The sequence below is a fragment of the Emydura macquarii genome, unplaced genomic scaffold (genome assembly GCF_026122565.2).
Source record: "Emydura macquarii macquarii isolate MOO-44397 ecotype Brisbane River unplaced genomic scaffold, CSIRO-AGI_Emac_v2 contig_3603, whole genome shotgun sequence".
NCBI classification, from domain to species: Eukaryota; Metazoa; Chordata; order Testudines; family Chelidae; genus Emydura; species Emydura macquarii.
In genome coordinates, this window is record NW_027133740.1 from 959,992 (window position 1) to 981,793 (window position 21,802).

Genomic DNA, 21,802 nt, shown 5'->3' on the forward strand with positions numbered 1-21,802 from the left:
TTCTCCACTGCCAGCACAGCTCTCATACTGGCGTCTCTGTGCTTGAAGGCTGGGGCAAACTTGGCACACAGATCCAGGAATGTGGCCTTGCACATCTAAAAGCTCCCGTCATCCCAGATCTGAATCATAATGCGATCCCACCAGTCAGTGCTCATTTCTCAGGCCCAGCAGCAGCATTCCGCAGTCTGCAGCTGCTCCGTGAATGCCACCGACAACCTTGAATTGGCTCTCCCTGCGTCCCACAGCCGTCTGTCCTCCAGGAAATCATCACATCCCCTGCCGCTGCGGTTCTTCCTGCAGCTCTGCAAATACCGGGAGTATCATGCACCCTGTGTTTACAACGCTCATGACAGCAATGCAGAGCAGAGCAGGCTCCATGCTTCTGTCAGAGATGGCAGACAGCGAGGAGGAGCACATGGGTTTATGCAATTTAAAAAAAGCACAGAAATGACGGGTTATGGATGGCATTACGGGATGGAGGAAGTTGCATGATAGAACCTCGACCCTTTGCTCCCAGTCACGCCTGCATGACTCATTTCTGCCCCACTGCGCATTGACAAACTTTCCCAAAAGACAGTGCACTGGACAACGGCAAGTTGCACGCTGGGATCTCTCCTCACGGTGCACGGACACAAGCATTACTGGTGCATATGTGCAGTGATGATGCAAAGAGTCAAGCATGCACATGCACACGCGATATATTAACCGCAGTGGTTTCATGCTGACATAACTTGCATCGGCCAAAGTTTGTAGGGTAGACCTGGCCTCAGAAGTAGTTATGTCACTGGAAAGAAAGCTACTTAATGCAATGGTTCTTCAAGTGTACTGCCTCTGCAGACCCACACTGGAGGAGTTGCATGCCCTGCCACATGCAACAAGGAGCCACACAAAGCAGAAAAGCTGTTAGGGGCACCCGGCACATGGCCCTGATCCTGTGATATGGGAGACCAACACCTAACCTCTGCTTTGTTCATCTTCCTCTCACAGAAACGTCACAGAGAACTCTAATGTAGCAGGACGGAGGGCAGGTCAGTGCGGAGCTGCAAAAGGAGCACTTGTCACTGAGCGTTCTCGCTATGCAAGCATTCTTTCTCCTTCACAGCACTGTCTCTGCAGCTCCCCACCGAAATAGACAAGCAAGCAGCAACCATCTTCAGGAAAAAGCTCAGTGCTACTGATTAAGAGATTTACGCTTTACTCTGATTTGGAAATCCAATCTAGACTCAGCAAAGCAAATGCTTTTAAGTCTACCAGGAGTCTGGTTCACACTCTTACAGAGACATTTCATGGGCAGGCTGCAGAAGCCCTCCAACTGACCGGGCTCCAAGTCCTTTAGATGCAGAGGTTCCAGCTAGGTCACACCACACTGATTACATCACTCAATCCATTGTGTTACCGTCTGAGCTGAACTCACTTGGTCTTTGGGTCCCCCAACCGCCTTGTAGATTAAGAGTTTAGTCCTCTCTAATTTTACCATTTAGACTTTATGCCCGGGCTTTGCCCTGCAAAGTGGACGGTTCAGATGAAAATCCAGGACAGCCACTGGCTACGAATGGGGACGGTGTCTCCCATGGACACCGTCTCTTGATGAAAAGCGCAGAGGGAAGGTCTGCAACTCACACTCACCTCACCAATTCCTTCGCAAAGCACGCTTACGTGAAAAATGGAGACAGCAGACATCCAAAGAAGCCTGCGTGTGTTTAGATAGCCAGGCTTAAATCCTGTATGGTTACAAGCTGGTGGACACGAGTTGAGACTGAAGGAACTCTACTTCTAAGGGATGAGGAGTGATTGAAACCCCTTGGACACATCAGGGTGAAATAGCTGCCACGTACACTTGACTAATGGCAAGAGAAGCCTGAATCCAACAGGGACACAGAAAAATCCCAAACAACAGAGACAATAGGAGAAACTCCCTTAGTTTGCGCAAGGTAGGAAACCCTGATGCTGCAAGTACAGCTTTACTGAGGCGATCTGGCTAGATTCCAATGTGGATAGTTACACTCTACCTCCCGACAGCCTCCTCGTCCTGCATATTCGAGGGGACATGGCATTCTTTGCTTCCCATCCTAAGCTGCGTGCAGTGTTGCTGTGGGGCTGTTAACTCAGAACCAGCTGCATTTCTGCAGAGAGTAAAGTAATTTCTGTACCTGGTTTACACCAGCACCCCCTGTCCTGTGTCTGAACTGTTTAGTCTGTGTCTGCACTCATGGTGGAAGAATCTTCTTCCTCCCCAGGGCCCCATTCCCTCTTCTATTAATGCCCAGAGTAGTGGTGGAGCCCTCGGTTAGACAGCCGTAAACATATTGTCGTCATTTATTTTGCTCATTAAGTACTTCGGGATAAAAGGCCCTTGAGTGCGAGACAATTAGTTACTGATTTGACTCATAGCATCATCATCTCGACAAGTTTCAAGCCAGCAAATCCCGGGAGGAGCAGAGAGGCGCAGGCTCTAACAGAGTCACTGTGCAATCCACAGACAATATCCCGAGCCTGTATACCCAGCAGGTTACCGACACAAAAGTACAACAGTGTCACTTCACGCCAGGTCCTCTGGAGTCTGGAAAGAGCCGGCAGTGAGAGACGCAGACTCATCCTTCTTGGGTTCTTGCCTCCCCTAGCTAAAGTACTTACGTGGTTCTGTCACTATAAGATCCAGTCTCTTCATAGTATTTATCCCCTTTGCACCCGTGAGGCAGGGCAGGGCTATCACCCCCTTGTACAGATGGAGAACTGAGAAACGAGGCTGTGTGAAGTCACACATCCCCAGTCAGCGCCCTAACCACTGAACCATCCTTTCTCCGTGAGAAACGGCATGTGACAACCAGAGTCTGGGCCAAGGCATCAAGGATTGAACCACGGATCTCCAGGGAGAGAAGCCTGAGTCTCTGCAGCTTGGGCTAAAGAACCAGCAGGAGCTGACATGTCTATAAGTGCTTTTTCAGGCAGAAGGCTCCCCAGAAGACTCCTGACACGCAGATCATCTCTGGCAGAACCGAGATGCAGTCAAGCTCTATGGGGAACGTGGCAGCCGTTTAACAGTCACAGCACAGCTGGACACAGGAGAAGAAGGGAAGCAGAATCCCTGTCTAAAAAAAACTAAAATCAAGCTACTTGTACAAGGGGAGGGGAAGAGGCTGGCAGGCAGTAGTTCCTCACATTAGACTTTCACCAGGACTGCAGGGACCCGGCTGCCAAAGGATTTTTAATGACACCACAAGATGTTGAGATTTCAGTTTCGCATCTGGCTTGCAAGTCAACTACTCCTCCAGTGACAGCATCTGTTGCATCAGGAGGAGGCAAGGGCTCAGAGGGCCACCTGCCAAAACACCACTTCCTGCAGCACCCTGGGTTTTCAGGAGAGATCTCCCCTGTCCAAGCACTGACCCAGCCCAAGCCTGCTCAGCCAGGGAGTCAGACAGAATCACAGTACCAGGTGGTCTGGTTGCAGAAAGCTTCTCTGTCAAAAACAAAGCCACACCCCTGTGAATAAGGGCCAAAGGAGGGAGTTAAAAACCACCGAAATAAATCATTCCAGCGTCACACACCTTGACTCACCACGCACAGCGCCTGCGATGACTGCGCTGCATGTGGGCAAGGAGAAGGGAATCAACCACCCACACACTGAACTCGATATTTTGGGGTCCCCTCCCTCTGCAGGGAAGATGGAGGGTTGTCCCGACAGAATGGAAACTCAAAAATGCAAGGTACAGTGTACTGCACCGTCTAGATCATTAGTCAAGTTATAACTCTCCGCCCCAGCACCAACTCCTGTAGGACTCTGCTGCATTATTGCTCCCTCTTAGAGGCGGATAATAGCCTGGAATTATACTGTTTAAGGGCTGAGACAGTTTTCTATCCACACTACTGTATTCTAACCCAGACAGCGTCTTTCCAGTTTCTCTATTCCTTTCCCTGTAGGACTGAAGCAAAAGCCTCACGAGTCTAGATAAATTAAACCCATCATATCCTTTTGTCCAGCAACCCTGTAATTTTGTTAAAGGCAGCAATCAAGTTTGCCTAGGACAATCTGTGCTTTATGAACCCGCGCTGTTCACCCACATTACTCTTTCATAAGTGCCTACAGTAGGATTAGCGTCACAGCAGCAACATTCCAGCTACGGTTCAGGTGGCAACTCTCATTCTAAGCCTCAATTTTAAAGGCATTTAATTTTAAGAATAATTACCCTTTGGGCTGAACTCTCTCATATCAGTTGAAACCAAAAGGGGTGTCCTGGTTTGGGTTTTTTTTGAGTGTATTTGAAAAAGCCCTTGAGTGTTTGAATGAGATACGTCCAAACAACATGTAAAACCAATTTTTAAAAGGAAAATTTAAATTTTTTTGTACTCCGATCACAACAATATGAATTGAAAGGGCACTGATGGGTCAGAAATAATATTTAGGAGTCCGATTTCCTTAACTGTTACAAATAACAGATTTTTAAAACTCTAGCTTACATCTCATGCTGGCCTCTCTTGCTGTCTTGGAATCCGTCATCTCTTCTTTTAATTATCTAAATAATTAGTTTCACTTCCTGGTTTTCAGGCAGTAACCGAATGTTGCAATGTTGGACAGCAAACAACAGGCAAGTGCTATGATTAGTAGGCATTTTTTTAACGTACGGTAACATTTCTATTAGTCACGGTTGCAAAAAGTTTGTTTCTACAAAATCCAGACTTTGGCCCCAATTTGACCCAACGATACCCTTTGAAAAAAGCTCAAATTCAGTATACAGTCTTTGAAGGAACACATGCTCTGCTGAGTTTGGAGAGGATGTGGTTGAGGAATAAAATCAGGGGTAAGAACAGCAGAGCATGCATGCTCTATGCTCTCTCTGGGCATTTAACTGATTAGATATTCACATATTATTGAACCATGCGATTACATTTCTCTTTTCTAACAAAAGAGAAGGAAATGTAAACAAAGCCCATTGTTCCTGTGACATGATGGCTATGATTTTATGTGCACAGAAATCAGGGAAGCTGAGCTGCTTTCTAGGCAGTGGATTACTTTGAATACATTGCCTCAGATAATCATGCAAGTCGGAGCCCTGAAACGTGTGGGGAAAGGGTGTATTGCCAAGAAGACTTCGAACAGACTTCCCTATAGGTCCCATGTGTCTGAGGTGATGGAAACCATGCATGAAGGAAACTGGATACGTTGTCCCCTACAAGAATTTGTTTTGGGGAAGGGAGAAAGATGAACAATGACAACTGCTTCTCCCAAGCCACTTGTACCAAGGTAGGAAAAACATCAAGATGACTTTACCACAAAGTGATCTGAGATCCAAGTGCCAAAAAAAAGCTGGATATGATCAACCTAGATCTCAAGTCTGGTATGACAGGGACACCCACAGTTTTCTTTTTTTTTGGGGGGGGGGGAGGGGGAAGAGGCAGGAGGGAGGGGAATGTCAGACAAAGATACCGTGCGTTCTGTGTCGCTCTCGTGAAGCCCCATTGGGGGCTCTAAGCAGGAATATTTTGAGCCCCCTCCACATACAACAATTACTAATAACTAATAGGACCCCCCCTTGAGCTGCTTGGGCCCTAAACAATTGCTTAGTCTGCTTACGCCCAGCGCAGCTCTGGTCCAACACGGCCTGCGCCGGGAGGAAAACCCCAATGGGATATAGTTTACCTTAAAACTGTCCCATCAAAAGTTGAAGTTGTCTCTGTTTTTAAAGAAAGAGAGGCAGTAAACAACAGAAAGGGGACCTAGCAGTTTGCTGAGGGAATACAATGAGGTACATCTACACCAGGGAGAAAAAAAAAGAAAATCTCAGAGCCCGAGTCAACCAACTTGGGCTTATGCTGCGGGGCTAAAAACACTGGTCTCAAGGTGGGAGCCTAGGCGCTGATTAGCTCGGAGACTCACTGACGTTGAGTGTTTTGGGGTTTTTTTGCAGTGCAGATGTACCTAGCGTCGCACACAGCTGATGGAGTGCACATGCTCATGATGCAGCTGGGCTGGGACCCGGGGGTGCTGGGGGATGGGGGGTGGAGGAAGAAGATGGAGCATCCCTTTGAGGAACTCAGCATTTAGGTCCAAGTATATAAAAAGCAGCAAATCCCCCTGGCAACTCTCTTCCTCATTCCGTGATTCCAGAGAAGCTGGGTGGGGCTGCTGGTGGATCTGCAGAGGCAACATAATCCAAGAACCACAGCCAGGAGTCAGCAACCTTTCTTCCCAGGAGAGCTGCCTTTGAAGATCCCCATTCTGGGAGAGCAGTGAACAGGGCAACCCCCCAGAAGAGCGGTGTGCTAATTAAATAAAGATAATGCGCCAGGAACAAGAGGGCAAATCAATGCTGTGGAAACGTATTTTACAAAGCATGCCAAAGAAGCTGCCTTCAACCTGGTGGAATGAGGCCTCAACCCCTGAGGCATCAAGAGACCAGCTATGTCGTAAACAGGTCTGAATACAAAACCGAATCCCGCCACTGCATGGAGATAACTGAGACGATCTCTTCAGAAGGCACAGAAAGTCTGCAGTGGGCTGGATTTACAACAAAGTTTTCTCCATCTAAGCAGTAACTCGGTATTTTCCCCCCCTTTAAAGGGGCCCCTGGCACTTACAGGCACTTTTCACCCACAGATCTCAAAGCATTTTACAAAGGACGGTAAGTAACATTGAACCATGAGAACTCTCTGGAGCAAGTATCTGCCTGCACAGCGCTCAGCATGATGGCGGGGCCACAGATGTGATTAGGACACCTGGGTGCTATGCGATAAATAACACCCCATTTTATAGACGAGGAAAGCAAGGCAGAGAGTAGTGGAATGAGCTGACAAGAGCCACATCATTGTAACATGCAGCTTAGACAGGTTATGTTTGCAGGCAAAACTGGCACACACATACCAAATCTTGTACCATTTTCCAAAGGATGACAGAAGACCGCTCCCTTGATGGGTGCATGGACGGCAGAGATAACAGCCAATTACTGTGTGGTTGTATCCCAGGGCAATTCTTAACCCATAAAGGCCAGAAAAACTCTAAAATGACTGGTAAAGGCACAAGAAAATGGAGTGAACGCTCTGCGTTCTCCAAATTCTTAAGCTGCTTCCATTTATGGACACGTGACCTTCTAGTGAAAGATCCACTATTCCACGAGCACAACATGGCTTTTCCAGAGAAATGAAAAGATTCCCCTTTTAACAACCCAGCAACCAGTGCATCACATGGAGGTTTTAAGGTCTAAGGAGCTTTCCTTATGATGAGGAAAAGAGGTCCGGGCAAGAACAAAGGGGTTGCCATGGACAAGGCAAACAGAACTGGGATCACTTCTTGATCAACTTTTATTGAAAGAAAAGATGGGGAAGAACAGATGCAGCCTCTTCCCCGATCATTTAACACAAAATTGGAACCACCGATGCACTGGAGTAGATCAGATACTATTTTGAACTCGAGATTCAAGTATTTGGGGGAACCTCACTTGGCAAAAAAAAAAAAAAAGAAAAAAAAAAAGCAGCTTGCTTCAGTCTCCATGAAAACTACTCATCTTGATCTGACTAATTTGCTGGGGAGTTTTTTCCTCCTGCCCCAGAATGCCAGCTGAAAGCAATGGCCTGTCACAGAAGCCCCCTCCCTCAGACACGTTGCTGGCACAACACGACCCCAGGATCTCCCTGGCTGTTCAGAAATGTCATTGCTGCACAACACTGCTCGTTCAAACCCCGGTTCTCTTTTCTCTGATCAGAGGAACAAAGGCACAGACATTAAGTTGCCTGAGTCTTAGCCCCAGCAGCTTCCTGGGCAATGTGAATTCTCCAAGCATTGCCTGGCAGGGTTTTACCTCACAATCTGGCCTCTGAGACCACCTGCTAGAAGCCTCCTATCTCCCGGGAGGAGGGCAACACCACCCCTAGAATCCAGGAGAGGCCATATAAATGTTGGAACCTGGCAACACCACAGCCAACTTCCCCATCTCCTGTCTTGACAGTAGGGTTAAGAGGAGAGAACCAAATGAATCACACCCTTATAAGTACAGGCTCTTAGCAGCCAGTTGTCTAAATATGGACACCCCTGCAGGCTCGGATGGTTACGGTTGGCAGCCACCACAGCCAGACGCTCTCCAAACTCCCTCACTCCTGCAGTTTGCCCTATGGGCACTGCTCTGTACAAACCCAGGTAGCCTTCCCCATTGAACCCGGGTTGTTTCCTGTGCTAACTGCCTTTACTGACACATGGACGTGACTGTCCTAATAGGCTGCGGGTCCCGAAAGCATCTTGAGCATTTAACAGAAGGATTATACTGCCCAGAGATGCAGTATGGCTCCGGCCCAAGGCCCGCTCCTCTAGCCTCCACCTCCAGGAAATAAGGACTGCCCCCCACAGCTGCCTATTGCAAAGACAACTTGAAGCAGAATGGGGTGGGCACTGGGTTCTGGCATGACCTCATATGGAGTATCCGATTCAGAAAGTGCCAGGATCCCAAGGTTTCTTGTGGGGCCTGCAAATAAGGGACATCAGAAGCTGAAATCAGAAGGGGCTCTAGGGTCCGCCAGCAAAACAGGACCCCCTCAATGGCATGCAGCGCTCGGCCTGATGCCAGGGGAAGGACCAGGAGGTGGCAGGCCTGGGCCAGAGCTCCCAGCTGCTGGAATCCACTGGGTGCTGGTGAGTGGCCTGCAGTGGATGTTAACGACACAACGTTGGCGTGAATGCTGAGGCTTGCACACCATCAGACGCCCAGAAGCACAGATGGTCATTACGCCAGACTCAGAAAAGATCAAACTTCCATGTCCAGGACAGAGCGGGAGTCACTGCAAATGCCTGGCCTCAGGCCAGAGAAACCGCTGAACTCACAGCTGAAGTCCCCACATCCTCTGCTTAGAGAGGTACCCTGCTCCAGAGGAAGAGAACACATTACAGGCCATATAGCCAAGTGCTTACCTTGGCATTGGGTATCTTTCATGGCAGGCTCGTACCCAGCAGCACATGTACAGGCTCCAACTGGCACCATCCACTCGCCATCTCCATTACAGTACAGCTTCAGGGGCACAGACACTTCCACTGCATTGGGAATGCAGGTCCCCGGGGCAATGACCAGAGAAGTGGGTTCAGCCCCAGTTAAGGTCTCCGGGAAAACAGCAAAGCCAGCAATGGTGTTGGAGCATTTCTTATAGAAAGCGCGGACAGAGATGAGGGACATGCAGGCGCCCAGGTCCTGGAAGGCCAGGTAAAAACCATTCTTGGAAAGAGGCCCAAAGCTGCGCACCTTGGTGTTCACACGGCCAGAGTCCAGTTTGGAGAAGCTCTCGTCGGCGGCAATTGTATCCACTTTGATGTAAGGGTTTTCCATCCAGAAGGGGCTAGAGGCAGAGGCAGAATCTGTATCCGATTCATAATAGAAGAGATTGAAGGTCTCCTTGCAGGAGCCCGGGATGTTGGGGATGCTGTTACAGTCCCGCACCGTGAATTTCAGCTCCACGTAGACTCGCTGGACCTCCTGGCGCTCGATGAACTGAGTACGGAGCCAGTTGTTCTGATTGACCTCCCGCACGTTGCACACCTGGTACGTTCGGATGGGGTTCATGGCCTCGTCGTAACCACTGACTTCTTCCCACTGCCATGGAGAGAGATTGGCAGGTTAGCCACTGGGATGGGCCGACTGGAATGCTTCAAAACACAGCCACACCCCATAGCAAATTAATCCAAACAATATTGCATAAAACAGAGAGATGATCACCTCAGAAAGCAGCCACACGCGCATACAAACAATATGAACCTAGGTACCCTTACGGTCCATCCCCACCCTGCTTCTTCGTTGCCCTACTCCCCACATCAACTTGACTCTTCTCTGCGCAGGGCCACGCACCACGTTACTCCCATAGCCAGGAACGAGTCAGCATCAGAGAGCTGAGCTGGTCTGGGGAATGGGGACCATTTCACAAGGCACACAACGGGCCCAGGCGGGACTCCACAGGGTGCCCTTGTCCCGTGAAGCGTCCCAGTTCGGAACGGGTCGAGACCGGCCGCTCAACTTGGAATCCAGAGCCCTGAGCAGGCTCCGAGAGGAGGGCCCGTGTCTTACCCCGGTCTCTGGATGAGCCGTCCACGCCAACTCGGATGTCACCCACTTCGTATCCATCAGGGTTTCTGAAAGGAAAACGGAATGGAGAGAGACGGTCAGGGTTTGGAAAAGAAATCAGAGGGAAACCTTTGAAGATGTTTCCAGACAATGCACAGCCACGCAGCTTGAGGGGAGGGGAGAGAGAAGAGGGGCAGAGCGAGACGGACTCTGCGTTTCCCTCGGTTCCTCTGTCCCGGGGAGCGGAAAAGACCCCGTCCGGAGAATTGCTAAGGGAACAGCCGGTGGTGAGGGGGGACGGGGGCGACAGCGAGCAAGTGCAGCCATCTTCCTTTCAACAACCTATACCCTGAGCCCTGCTTGACGGACATCCACACACACACACCCCCGCCCCCCCAAACACCTCCCCTGCTGCTAGGGGCTGCCAGAGAGGGGAATAGCCGCATCCCCCCCACCCCCTTGGCACTGGTGTATTTGCGGTGTCTCAGGCCCAGAGGGCCTGGCCCCGTGACAGGGCGGTGCAGGCCCGGCAGGTTTCTCGAGCAGGAGAGGGACGGCTCTCCCAGGCCGCCCCACATCACTCGTTTCACAAGAGGCGAGAAGAATTTGACCGTCTGGCCGACATTCCAGGAGTGGATTACAAGCCAAACCTCCCCGTCAGCATTCCCCCGAGAGCCCCAGCCCCAGCCGTGGGGGGAGCGAGAAGCCTGTCTGAGGAGAGCCAGAATTGCAGCCAGCTGTGGCTAAATCCCAGGCTGCTCCGGGCAGCCCAACGAAACCCGAGCAAGCTACGTCGGTGGGAGAATCTTGGCTAGCAACAAACTGCCTCGATCCTGGTCTTAGCCCCAAGGGTGACCCCCAGCAACCCTATGGGGGGTGGGGAAGAGGCACACAACTCCCCCCATTCACCTCCACTGCAGTCAGCAGGTCACCTGGCTCCCACGCTGGCCCCCCAGTGCTCCCGAAAGAAGGGGTCTTCATCACTGACGGCCAACTGCCTCGCTCCCACCCCCAGGTCCCCAGCACACGCTCCCCCATGCCCCGGGCCTTTCCCAGCTCCGAGGGCCTCTTGCTGCAGAAAGCACAAAGCAGATCCTGATCCAAACGCCACCGCAGGGCAAAGAAACGCCCCTTGTGAACCCCTCGCGGAGCACGTGTCCCATCAAACCCTCCCCACGGACAGCCTCCTCCTCGCAGACTGCCCCCGCGCTCTGCCCGCCGAGGAAGCCCCTCTTCAGGACACAGCCCCGGCCAACAGGCAGAGGGAAGCATCTCCCCCCCCTCACACACGCTGTGGCTGAACTACAGCTGCTCCAATTCACCCGTCTCCATTCCCCTTAACCCTCCTTCCCCCCCCCCACTTTGTGGCCTTTAGCCACCAGGTCCCATAAGTCAACTCCCCCCAACCCAGGCTGCATGCCTCCATCACATCTCTAACGCACGCCTCCCAGGAGGCCTGCGAATGCCAGGCCCTCCGTGCCATTTTCTGCTGAGGCACCAGCTGAGCTGAGGCAGCAGCCAGGAGCCTGGCACCTGGGCCACTGCCCCATCCCGCTCCTTTGTGCGTGGTCTAAACCGCGAGCTCGGGGGCAGGGGTTCCCTCCTTACCACGCAGGTGGTCCGAGCGGTCACCCCAGCCCATGACCAGGCGTCTGGCATCTCTTGGGGCATCCCTTTGGTGAGGGCACTTCTCCCTCCCTGGCTATGGGACGTGTCCGGGCCGAGGCACCAGACTTTCCGATCCTTCTGCCTCTGCCAATTGCCACAGAGTCTTTCCTGTCCACAGGTCACCTGCCTCTTAACAGAGCTGTACTCTAAAGCGGGTTTCCCTGCCGTACCACAGTGGGGATGCAGAGGACACCGGGCCACTCGGTGTGGGCAAGCAGCAGCCCATCCTATGCATTCACTAGACTTCCCCATAGCCCCCCCGACAGCTCACATCTCTGTAACCCAGCAGCTCTCCGGGGCACAGACAGTGATGATAAAACACTAACCACTATCCTGCCAATAGGATAGGATAGTGCACTGCAGCATGAGCCCTGAACCCAGAGCTTAAGGGATCCACGTTTCAACCACCCCCAAGAGAACCTCAATACACCGGTGCAGTGTATGAGGAAGGGAGAAGGGGGCCCAGTTAATGCACGTCTTCAGGGGAAACCCCACTTGCTGGTCAGTAACTTCTCTCTTCATGAGTTGCTTCAGCAGACTCCCACTCTTGGAGACTGCCCAGCAGAACCAGCCCCAGGACGCTCCCCTGGAACCAGTAGCTGATCTGGCTTCTCTCAGTGTGGAGGAGTGCTAAGCGAGTGCTCCAAGGTACCTCCCGGCAAAGGCCTCATGGAAAGATGGTGATTACAGGAGAGGCTGTTAATACCACAGCCCTGGTAAAGCCAGTGAGCCCTGGTGCCAGGATACCAGACTGGTCTCAAGAACTCGATGGCCCTCTCCACTCAGTCTGAGCTGAGATGGTCTTCCCCATACGTTCTGCCCCAGACAGAGGAATCCATCCCCTCAGAAATCACCATCAGGGCAGTAACTGGCTGCTTTTGTGCCCAGCACGAGGCATTTGGCATTCTCTGGAGAGGTAATTTCCATTTCGCGGCAGACTATGTGACTGATGCTTCACACACACCCTGGGGCTTGCGACTCCAACCGTCCGTTGGGGAGCTCCCTTTCCCAGCCAAGCAGACGGCGGAGAGGAGGACACGGCCCGTGTTCTTCTGCAGCAAGACAGACCTGGGTGGGATGAATGCATTGAGACAGACAATGCCCCTGCGCTGGAAGGTAAGGAACGATGCTGCTTTGTTTCTGGTTAAAAGCTTGGGGCTACACGTGAAGCCTCACATCTCTTAGGCTCCTGAGTCCGTGGGATGTGACTTCCCCAGAAATTTTTAGTTCTCTAATAGCTCTTGCAGGGACCCTGGCTCTCACTGAGACAGTACGTGCTCACACCCACATCCAGCCACTGCAGGGAGCCCTGAACCGGCCAGTTCCACCCACGCTAACGTGACCTGGTTTGTAGAGGGAATTTCACCATGAAACAAGAGGCCCCATTTCGGCCTTGGAAGCGGAGGAAGTAACGTGCAAGGATGGGAGAGGCTGAAACTCCAGATGAAGCACTTTGAACAAACAGCCTTTACACCACTCTCGCTACTAGGCGAAGTGAATCTGGATCCAGGTGTAGAACCTGACCCTGCTGCTGAAACCTTAGCGGACAGAGTAGAGGTTCCACTGCCAGGGCAGGAAGATCTGTTCTCCAGATCGGACAAGTCCAGGCAATGGCTATTCGAACCTGGGCTCTGCCCAGCTTTGCTCTCCTGAGGTAGGAGAGGCTCTGGAGGAGGTGGCAGAAAGGTCTTGAGCGGACAGAAGAAAGCATCAGAAATCCTGGCTCTCCAATGGCTCAAATAAGAGAACATTTGGCAGAAAGTTTTATGAGGCATGGCACAGCTAGAGACTGATTCTCCCCAGGGATCCCTTTAGAGGCCTCCGGCGCTAGTCTGGATTCTGGTGAAGCCCATTCTCTACCGGAGATTTGTCCTACCTGGCTCCTAGCAGCGAAGACCTGGTTTAATACCCCACTCCCTCAGATACATGGCCCCAAGACGACAGCACTTCTCCCCTCATGCCCTAGTCACTGCTCCAGGAAGAGAAAGCTGGAGAGTCAAACTGCCTTCAAGTCCAGCATATCTGAGACACCCTAGATTTGCCAGGTTTCCTGCAGAACTCCAGATGGGCTCCACAGCCTGAACGTCAACCATCCACAATGAGGGGGCTAGGAGAGAGTGCAAGATAATTGGACCACGCTGCCAGCCAAAGCAGAGCATTCCAAACTATTCCGGGCATCATAAGCCACATCTGCAGGCTGCCTTCCTGGAGGGTAACCTGTGGCCAGCCTGGACTGTAGTAGCTGCAGTCTGGGAAAAGGTGTCACATGCCAGGTCCATAAAACAGCTTAAGGGAGACCTGACTGTCCCCCAGGGACGCAGTACCATTACAGAGATTTGCATTTCCCATTTCTAGGACTCTTTCCTGCAGCAAAAAGGCTGCAGTCGCAACGGAGTCCAGGGGCTGGCTCCTATAAGTCAGCCGGAGCCCGTTTGTTCAGAGTCCCAGATCCCTGCAGGGGGAACAGGTTGCACGAAGGGATATATACACCCTTTGAAAGGCCAGAGCCAGTTGTCCAAATATGGGCACACTTGTGTTCCATGATGGCTAAGATATGCAGTCACTACCACTAAACATTTCGTGGAGACCCAAGTGGCTGTCGGGAAGCCAAACAAGCACTCTGCATTGACAGGGACGGGTCCTTGCCAAGTCTGAATGTTCCATCTTCCTGTGCGAGTTCAAATGGCCCAGTGGGAGTGCAGCATGCATCACCCAGACAGGGCGCTCCGAGCCAGTCCTGAGGGCTCAGAGAGAAGGGATTATGGCTCCCAATGGAATCTTACAAGACTTGAGCTTCTGAGCAGACCCACAGCTCTCTAGGGTAATGGCACACAAGGCTCCTTGGGGTTAGGAAACACTAGGAATAAAACCCATTACTCCCCCCAGAGCAGACTGGTTATTTCTATAGTTGAGTTCATTGGAAAGACCTTCCTTGAGCAGTTTATTTTGGGGGAGGTCTGAGAAGGGAGGAGGAAACAGCCTGGAGTGGGAATGGATTTCCTTGCTCTGTGCTCCCACCTCCAGGTTCCAGCAATCTGAAACAACTCCACTGTGTGCCAAAAGGAATGAGAGAGGAGCTGCTCCCGGAGGAGGAGGAGGAAAGGTTTGCACTGGGGACTGGCTCGGAGCTCAGAAAAGCTGTTGAGAAGAGCCAAGAAGCCAGTGCAATCTCCAGGTGTCAGTGCCATGTGCACCAGGAGGGGAAAGAGATAAAGGTTAGGGAGCCCAGTGGCTGAAAGTGCCTTGGATTTAGGAGAGAACCCCGGTTTGAGGGGCCCAGAGTCAGCCTGCCATCCCACCATGAAGCAGGCAGAGGAAACCCAAAGGTGAACGGATCCGAGGCCCCAGAGCAATGCAGGCATTCACGCCAGAGGCCGTAGGGATGCCAAGCCACTGGGCGTTCCACTACTCCAGAGACCGCAGCTGAAGCACAGTCTGTAGATTCTTAGTTCGGGACAGAGTGCCAAAGACAGCCAAAGACAGCGGAAATGCACAGAAAGAGCCCAAGAAATCTGATCCAGTGGGAATACAATCTTAGGCTTAAGAAGAAGGGTACTGCCAGCTATCATGATGTTCTGGCAAGGCAGGACTTTGGCCACTCATCTATACCTACCCCATCAGGAAAAAAGAGGTGCTCAGATTCTAGGGAGGGGCCCCTTAGAAATATCCAAGAGAAAGATTACTGGGTTACCCATTCCACAGTGTCAAACAAACAGAGGGGCCTGTTCTGCGACCCACTGATACAGAGTGCCAGAAGCCAGGGATTTCCAATACGCGCCCTAGAACATTTGGGTCCATACAAGAGGTGAGCCCCTCTCTGGAGTGCAGGAATGGTGCCGTGGTAGACAACAGCGCAGGCGCTAGCCAAGGAGTGGATGGGGTTGTTCACGAGTCATCATCCTATCCACAGAAGCCGGCTAATATTTGGTTGTGGCTTCTTTGGAGGCATAGAGGAGCAGATCAGGCCACTACCTGCTGGTGGAGCTGCCACCGGACGGGGCATCTCCCGCACATTTTAGTTCCCTCTCCAGCTTTGAAATAATTACAGCAGGAACGAGTGGGCCTTGTGCACTTCTCATTCAGGCACCTATTGGTACAACTAATCTCAGCCCCATTCTAAACTGCAGCACAAAGCACTGTGGAGTGAGGCCCTTTATCTGGAAACAAAGGGCTGCCTCTGGGAGAGAACCTGAGGTTGCACTTTTCCCGCTGACATGCATTTCACACGCACAAAAGCAAAGCCACACAAAGTGTTGTGTGTCAGGGCGGACCCTGCAGGGAGACCCTTCCACGCACTTCCCAGACCCCCATGCCCCCCCACTCCTAGATCTCCCCCCCCCCCCCCTCACATTCTCTGGGAGGAGCTTCGACCAAGGCAGAAAAATTCACAGTCCGACTTGCTGACCAGCTGCTGGGGCCTATTCCAGGACAATCATCTGCTAGGGAATGCACAACGCCCCGAATCCCATCCAGCCCTAGCTGCTGGCAAGGGACACCCGTGATGAACTGGGGCTATATCTGCACCTCTTACAAACAACTCAGGCTGAGAGTGTGAAGTTGTGTTATGAAAAGCTGCTGAACTGGGAGTCCTATATGAATGTGGATCCAGCTCTGCCGACAGGTCTTGGAGCAGGAGCACACCAGACACGGGCAAGGGGAAACACTCAAGGTTAACAACGTTACTTAGCCCTCACAAAGGTTATGCTAGAAAGCAGTTCAAGCCTTGAAAAGCCAGCGTAGCTCGACCTTTCTGAAGGAACAGGGCAAGGCAGGAGAAGTAGAAACTTACCAGGAGTAAAACAAGAGAGACCAAGTGACTAAGAGGGGTCTAAACAGAGAAACACACAGGACCCAGGGTGAGACAGGAGGAAGTGTGGGGCAAGAGACAGCAAGGCCACAGAAGCTGAGTAAAGGACTTCCAGGAGGGAGACGTCATCCTGCATGTAGCAGTCCAGGGGGTAAGAGGCCCTACCTGCTTTCCTGAGCCCAGATGGCTCAAGAGCTCTGGACAAACCAAGGGACTTGGACCCCAGCCCAAAGAACGCCCCAGAGTGGTGAGGAAGCTGAGGCAGGGGCGTGTGTTTAGTGTTTGTTTGGCATGATCTGCACTATCCTGTGCTTCGTATGAAAGGGCACAAAGGAGTTAGACTCCGTGCGAAGCACAGGAGCGTGGTGCCGATTGCTTCACAACTGCGGCAGACCCCCCAGAGTTTGACTGTAACCAGGAGCTTCACGCCTTGGGGGGGAGGGGAGTTTTGGAGAGGGTGTGTTTAAATAACTGGGGTGTCTTGGGGGCACACAGGTGGGCTGAGGGGCCCCATTTCCGAGGAGTATCAGACTGAGTCAGTGCAGGAAGCATGCCAGACAAGCCATAGGAGGCACCGGTGGTAAAGCCTCTGAGGTGCTGGACGCTTTAACACACCCCCAGGGACTCGGAGCACAGACTCGGATTCCCCTCACAGCCGTCCTAGTGGGTGGCCGGCAGGGAGCACTCGCCAGGCCTGTGACAGCGCCAGACTCTCCAAGGGAGATAGATCCCACTGACACCCCCTTCCCCGCCCCAGCGTCTGCTGAGTCTGGGGTGTAGCTCTAGCACCCCCGAGACCCACTGCCGGGAATTCCCATGCCGCAAAGAGCGCCCCTGGCTCCCCTCCCCGCCCCACCGCACGCCCCTGCACTGGGGAGCTCCCACCCCTTCACAATGAATTTCCCTGGAGGGCTTCAGTGGTGAGAAACAGGGTTTTCCTCGTGAGGGGAGGTGCAGGAAGGGAGATGCTGATGGAGGAGGCGGCTGGAGGCCAGGAGAGCAGAGGGAGACAGCAACCGGGGTGCATGTGGAGTGGGGAGAGGAGCCAGCGAGCGTGGTTTGGGGCTAGAATATCAGCCTGACACTAGCAAAGCCAGGGCACTGGCAGGGGCCACAGAGGAGCGGCTGCTCTTACCTCCCCCAAGTATTTTTAACAGGGAGGACCCCTCTGCTCCTTCCCCACACTCCCCAGGGAATCAGCACAGTCAGCGTAAAGCTGTTCCAGGCCCCACAGAGGCAGTGACCCCTCTCAGCACAGGACACAGCTCTCTGCAGGATTGCAAAGGCCCGAAACCTTCGCCGGCTGCCTTGGAGCGAGACAGACAGACGCTGTGTGGCAGCTCCCCCTGCAGGAGCCGGGAACCACCGCCGCTCAAATGCCAGAACTAGGAGGTCTGAACGCCTGTCCCCTGCAAGTGCCCTATACCTGCTCCCTTGCCCTGCCCAATGAATTACACCCTGACCTGGGGTCACTCAGCCCTCCAGGTCCCAGCCACGAGACCCCCCTGGGAAATCCACCCCGCACCGGATCATTCCTTCCGCCATCGCATCTTGTCAGGCAGCGAGACCAGCTTTCCTGCCCCCGCCACCTCCAGACTCCCCCCACACTCCAGTCTTGCACCTTCACCTCTAGGCCTGCACGTACTGCTCCGCCCCGGAGCAAGAGCAATGTGCTGTGCTGCACCCGCGCGCTTTGTCACCGTATCGTACAAACAGATCCGCCGGGCCCTGCCAGGCCCCCGCTCCGGTTTATCTCCTGCGACGGCAGTGCAGCCGCAATGCGGGGGCAGGCACGAATCCCTCCAGTGGTTAGGAGGCTCCCCCTCTTCTCTTTCACCCACACACACGTCAAGCCACGGGCACTTGTCATGAGTCCGTTCATTCCTTGCCCATTCCCAGGGGTCTGGCTTTCAGCTTGGTCCGAAGAGCTTCCCACCCTGCCTTCTCTCGCAGGGGCAAGGCGCACCCCACCCTTCAGTTCAGAGCCAGCGTGTGTCGACCCACGTATGCCAGGGAGCAAAAGGAAAATGGAGCCTGTGTCACAGCTGTGGCCCTCAGTGCCAAGGACATTTGGAACATCATCAAAGAAGATCAGATCTGCTGAGCCAGACATGGGCACATGCAATCCGGTGTCTTGCCTCCGGCAGTGGGCAGAACCTGCCTCAGAGTTCAGAGCACTTCTGTGACCACTTAATAATAGGCTCATTATTTTTGTATTACGGCAGGGCCCAGAGGCCCCAAGGAGATCAAGGCCCCATTGTCATTGGGTCTGTACAGTCTCTGCCCTGAAGAGCTTACAACCTAAACAGCCAAGCCAAAGGAAGTACCTTCATTCACTGATGGGAAACTGAGGCACAATGAGATTCCGTGACTCACTCTAGGCTACGTAGTGAGTCTATAGCAGAGCCAGGAATTGAGCCCAGATCTTTCCAGCTCCCGGCTGGGTCCTTTATCGCAAAGCCACCCTCCCTTTGTGAAGCCTGATGCTTTTGGGGAAGGTGCATGGAAAACTGGAAAACTAACCCAAGCTAGACGGTACAATCAACTAAATGGGAGAAGGGGGGGGGGGTGGCGGCGGGGGACTGAGCAGCCAGCAGCTGCATCTCCCCCTTCCTCTGTCCCCCATAAACACACCTCACTGCTCATAACTCCACCCACACTCACTCAGATCCCCTCGGTGATTTGCAAATTTAAATCCCAGACAAAAATCACTCAAGGACAGGCCCACAGCCAAGAGGAAGGCTAGCGGGAGCTTCTCTGGATTGGAGCGTTTTCTTCCGTCCCCGGTGTCTCCCCCACCCGCTGCTAACCCCCTGAAGGGAAGTTTCCGGCTGGATTCTCCCCAGGAGCGGTTCTCCTGCGGTAACAAGACAGCCGAGAAGCGTGTGACGTCGGGCAGGTGCCAGCTCTCCAACTGGAAAAGTAGCTGAAGTGCTGGCAAAGGGGATACAGGGCGGGCCAGAGGGCTCCTTTCCTCCGGACCCCATGCTTTCGCTGGAGCTGCCTTGGCAGTACAGGGGCTCTCTGAGCGGCTAGCAAGCAGAGGTTCGGTCTGACGGCCGATGAGGGCTGCCTTCCCCATGGAGGGGGTCTAACTCTTCCCCACATCACACAGATTGAAGCTGACTGACAATTCGAGGGCCTAGTCACTTCCCTGCCAGGCGGAGCTCCCAGTTCGTGCTGGGCACGCAGCTCCTGGCCACCACGCTTCAGGCAAGAACAAGAAATTTCTTGCTGAGAAGCAGACTGTGCCTGGGAAGAGGGGAAATCCCTCTGGGTCTCACATACTAAGGGGAAGCTTAGACAGATTCACTCCCTTCTGCGGCCATTCAGGTGCTCCGCACTGGAGCTCTTGGTGCCATCTCCAAAGCAGGCAGCCCGCCAGCCCATTCAGAGCACTGCCAGCCCTTGGCGCTTTCTCGGGCAGTGGCAGCCATGTTTGAAGGCCCCAAGGAGGAAGAGAACCCAGAGCCGTTTAAGAGCCAGCTGCTCAGAGCCCTTCTCCACATTGCAATTACAGTTCTATTAATACCCTGGGGATTTCGGGAGCGCACGTGCAATTCCAGGATCTGCAAAGGGAGGCGGGTTCATGTGGAAGAACAGATAATCCCCAGCTCCATCTCCCCTTCCCAGGTGTGAGACATGGAGAACCGTCCCCCCCCCCGCTCTCCTCTGCAGGGGCCCTTTAACATTCCGGATAAGGAGCATCCCTCACGCCCCCAGGGCTGCTTATGGACTCATCACAATACAGCCCCCACCAATCTCTGTTCACTGTCTCGCTCACACTTCCAAACCGTGGTCTCAGCCAAGCTTCCGGCTGCCGCTTCCTGCCCTTGGGCCTCTCCTCAGCCCTACAGCCTCCAACACACGGCCAGACATCTGCCTGCCCCATTGCAAGGGGTTTCTCTCATCCCCACTTCCCTACTTGGAGATCCGGCGGCCAATCTGGGCTCTGGGAGAACGTGACTGACCAGCCCAGGAAGCAGAGACCTCGCAAGACAGCAGGCAAGGAAGTGATTTATAAAACGCTCTCACAGCAGCAACAGCCACTTTGTCCACTCCCTTGCCACGGGAATAACTCAGCCGAGCAGGTGACATCAGCCCCGTCTGAGCCGCCAATACCATGAACCGAGACACGCAGGCAGCAAACTGCTCCACAAACCCCGTCTTCGTTTCCAGACTTTAGGGCAAAATAAAAGCACTCCACGAGCAGAGCTCACTCCGCGCCCACCAGGGCTGTGACGACAGGAGAATCCTGCCCACCACCAGCCTCATCCACAAGCCCCCCACAGCCAGGGGAGAGGGCCACAACACGGCCTCTGCACGGGGTTGGGCACAGGAGGAACATGCAGCTCCCTGCTTTTTTATGCTACACATCTGGCTCCATGGAGCTCCTGCAGGGGCAGAGCCCAGGTCGGGAGGCTCAGGCGTCTGCACCCGGGCCTCTGGGCTGCACACGATTCAGGGCCACTGAACAAGCTCCCCGTCCATCGAGTGATACGAGGTCATCTACGTTCTCCAGCTTTGCTCTGGCTCCTGGAGGTGGCAGCCATTTCTGGGCTGGGATACCTCCCGTGAGCTCTGTTTGCAGGTTATTCTGCTGGAAACGTGCGGGGGAGAGGGAAATGGCCAGAAGTTACTTATGGCAGATCCAGAGACGCTCACAGCCCACAGACAGAGCGGCTCGGAGAGGCAGCGCTCAGCTGCCAAGCTGTATCCCATCCAGTCAGCTCGGAGATGGAGCCTCTGCCAAGACTTCCCTCCCCACTCCTGCCTGGGGCAGTTACCCGAATCTCTGCACTGCACTCTGCTCACTTCCTCCAACTCGCCAGCACCAAACCCATCTGGAACTGTTTAAACCCAAATATCCCCCACCCCCCAACTCAGATTCTTCCAAAGTTAAACAAGCAGAGAGTCAGAGGGGGGGGGGGGGGGGTGCCAGGCCTGGCTGACTCTCTCCTCTTCATTTCAGTTTAATTTCTGGGGAACTAGAATAAATCTGTTCCTGGCAATCATTCAAGCTCTGCACATTTTTCTCATTAATAAAAAAGGCCTCGGACTGCGTGCCGTTTGTGCACGTAGAACGGGTCCCCCCGCCCGGCAGTAATGCCTGAAGTGGGGTCTCTCTCATGGTGTGGCTCTTACAGGGCAATGGGCTGATTTAGCCAAGTGACAAGCAGGGCTGGGTGGAGAAGCAGGCAAGCCCCCCCGCGCACACTCGGATGCATTTCAGCCACTCGGCAAAGGGTGCCCGGCCCCACCTCCCAGGGAAAACGGTCAGAGCAAATGCAGCAGC

The 21,802-nt window shown here is 53.4% G+C and overlaps 1 protein-coding gene across 4 annotated transcripts in view; it reads right to left on the bottom strand.

The window, feature by feature from the left end:
- Positions 1 to 21,802, bottom strand: part of EPHB3 (EPH receptor B3) — a 41,504-nt gene that overhangs the window by 11,781 nt on the left and 7,921 nt on the right. For all 4 annotated transcript variants that reach the window (XM_067536623.1, XM_067536621.1, XM_067536622.1 and 1 more), the window contains exons 2-3: positions 10,035 to 10,099; positions 8,894 to 9,566 (exon numbers count right to left, since the gene is read on the bottom strand). In XM_067536623.1, the coding sequence (XP_067392724.1) occupies positions 8,894 to 9,566; positions 10,035 to 10,099 (738 nt within the window). The remainder of the gene's footprint in view (positions 1 to 8,893; positions 9,567 to 10,034; positions 10,100 to 21,802) is intronic.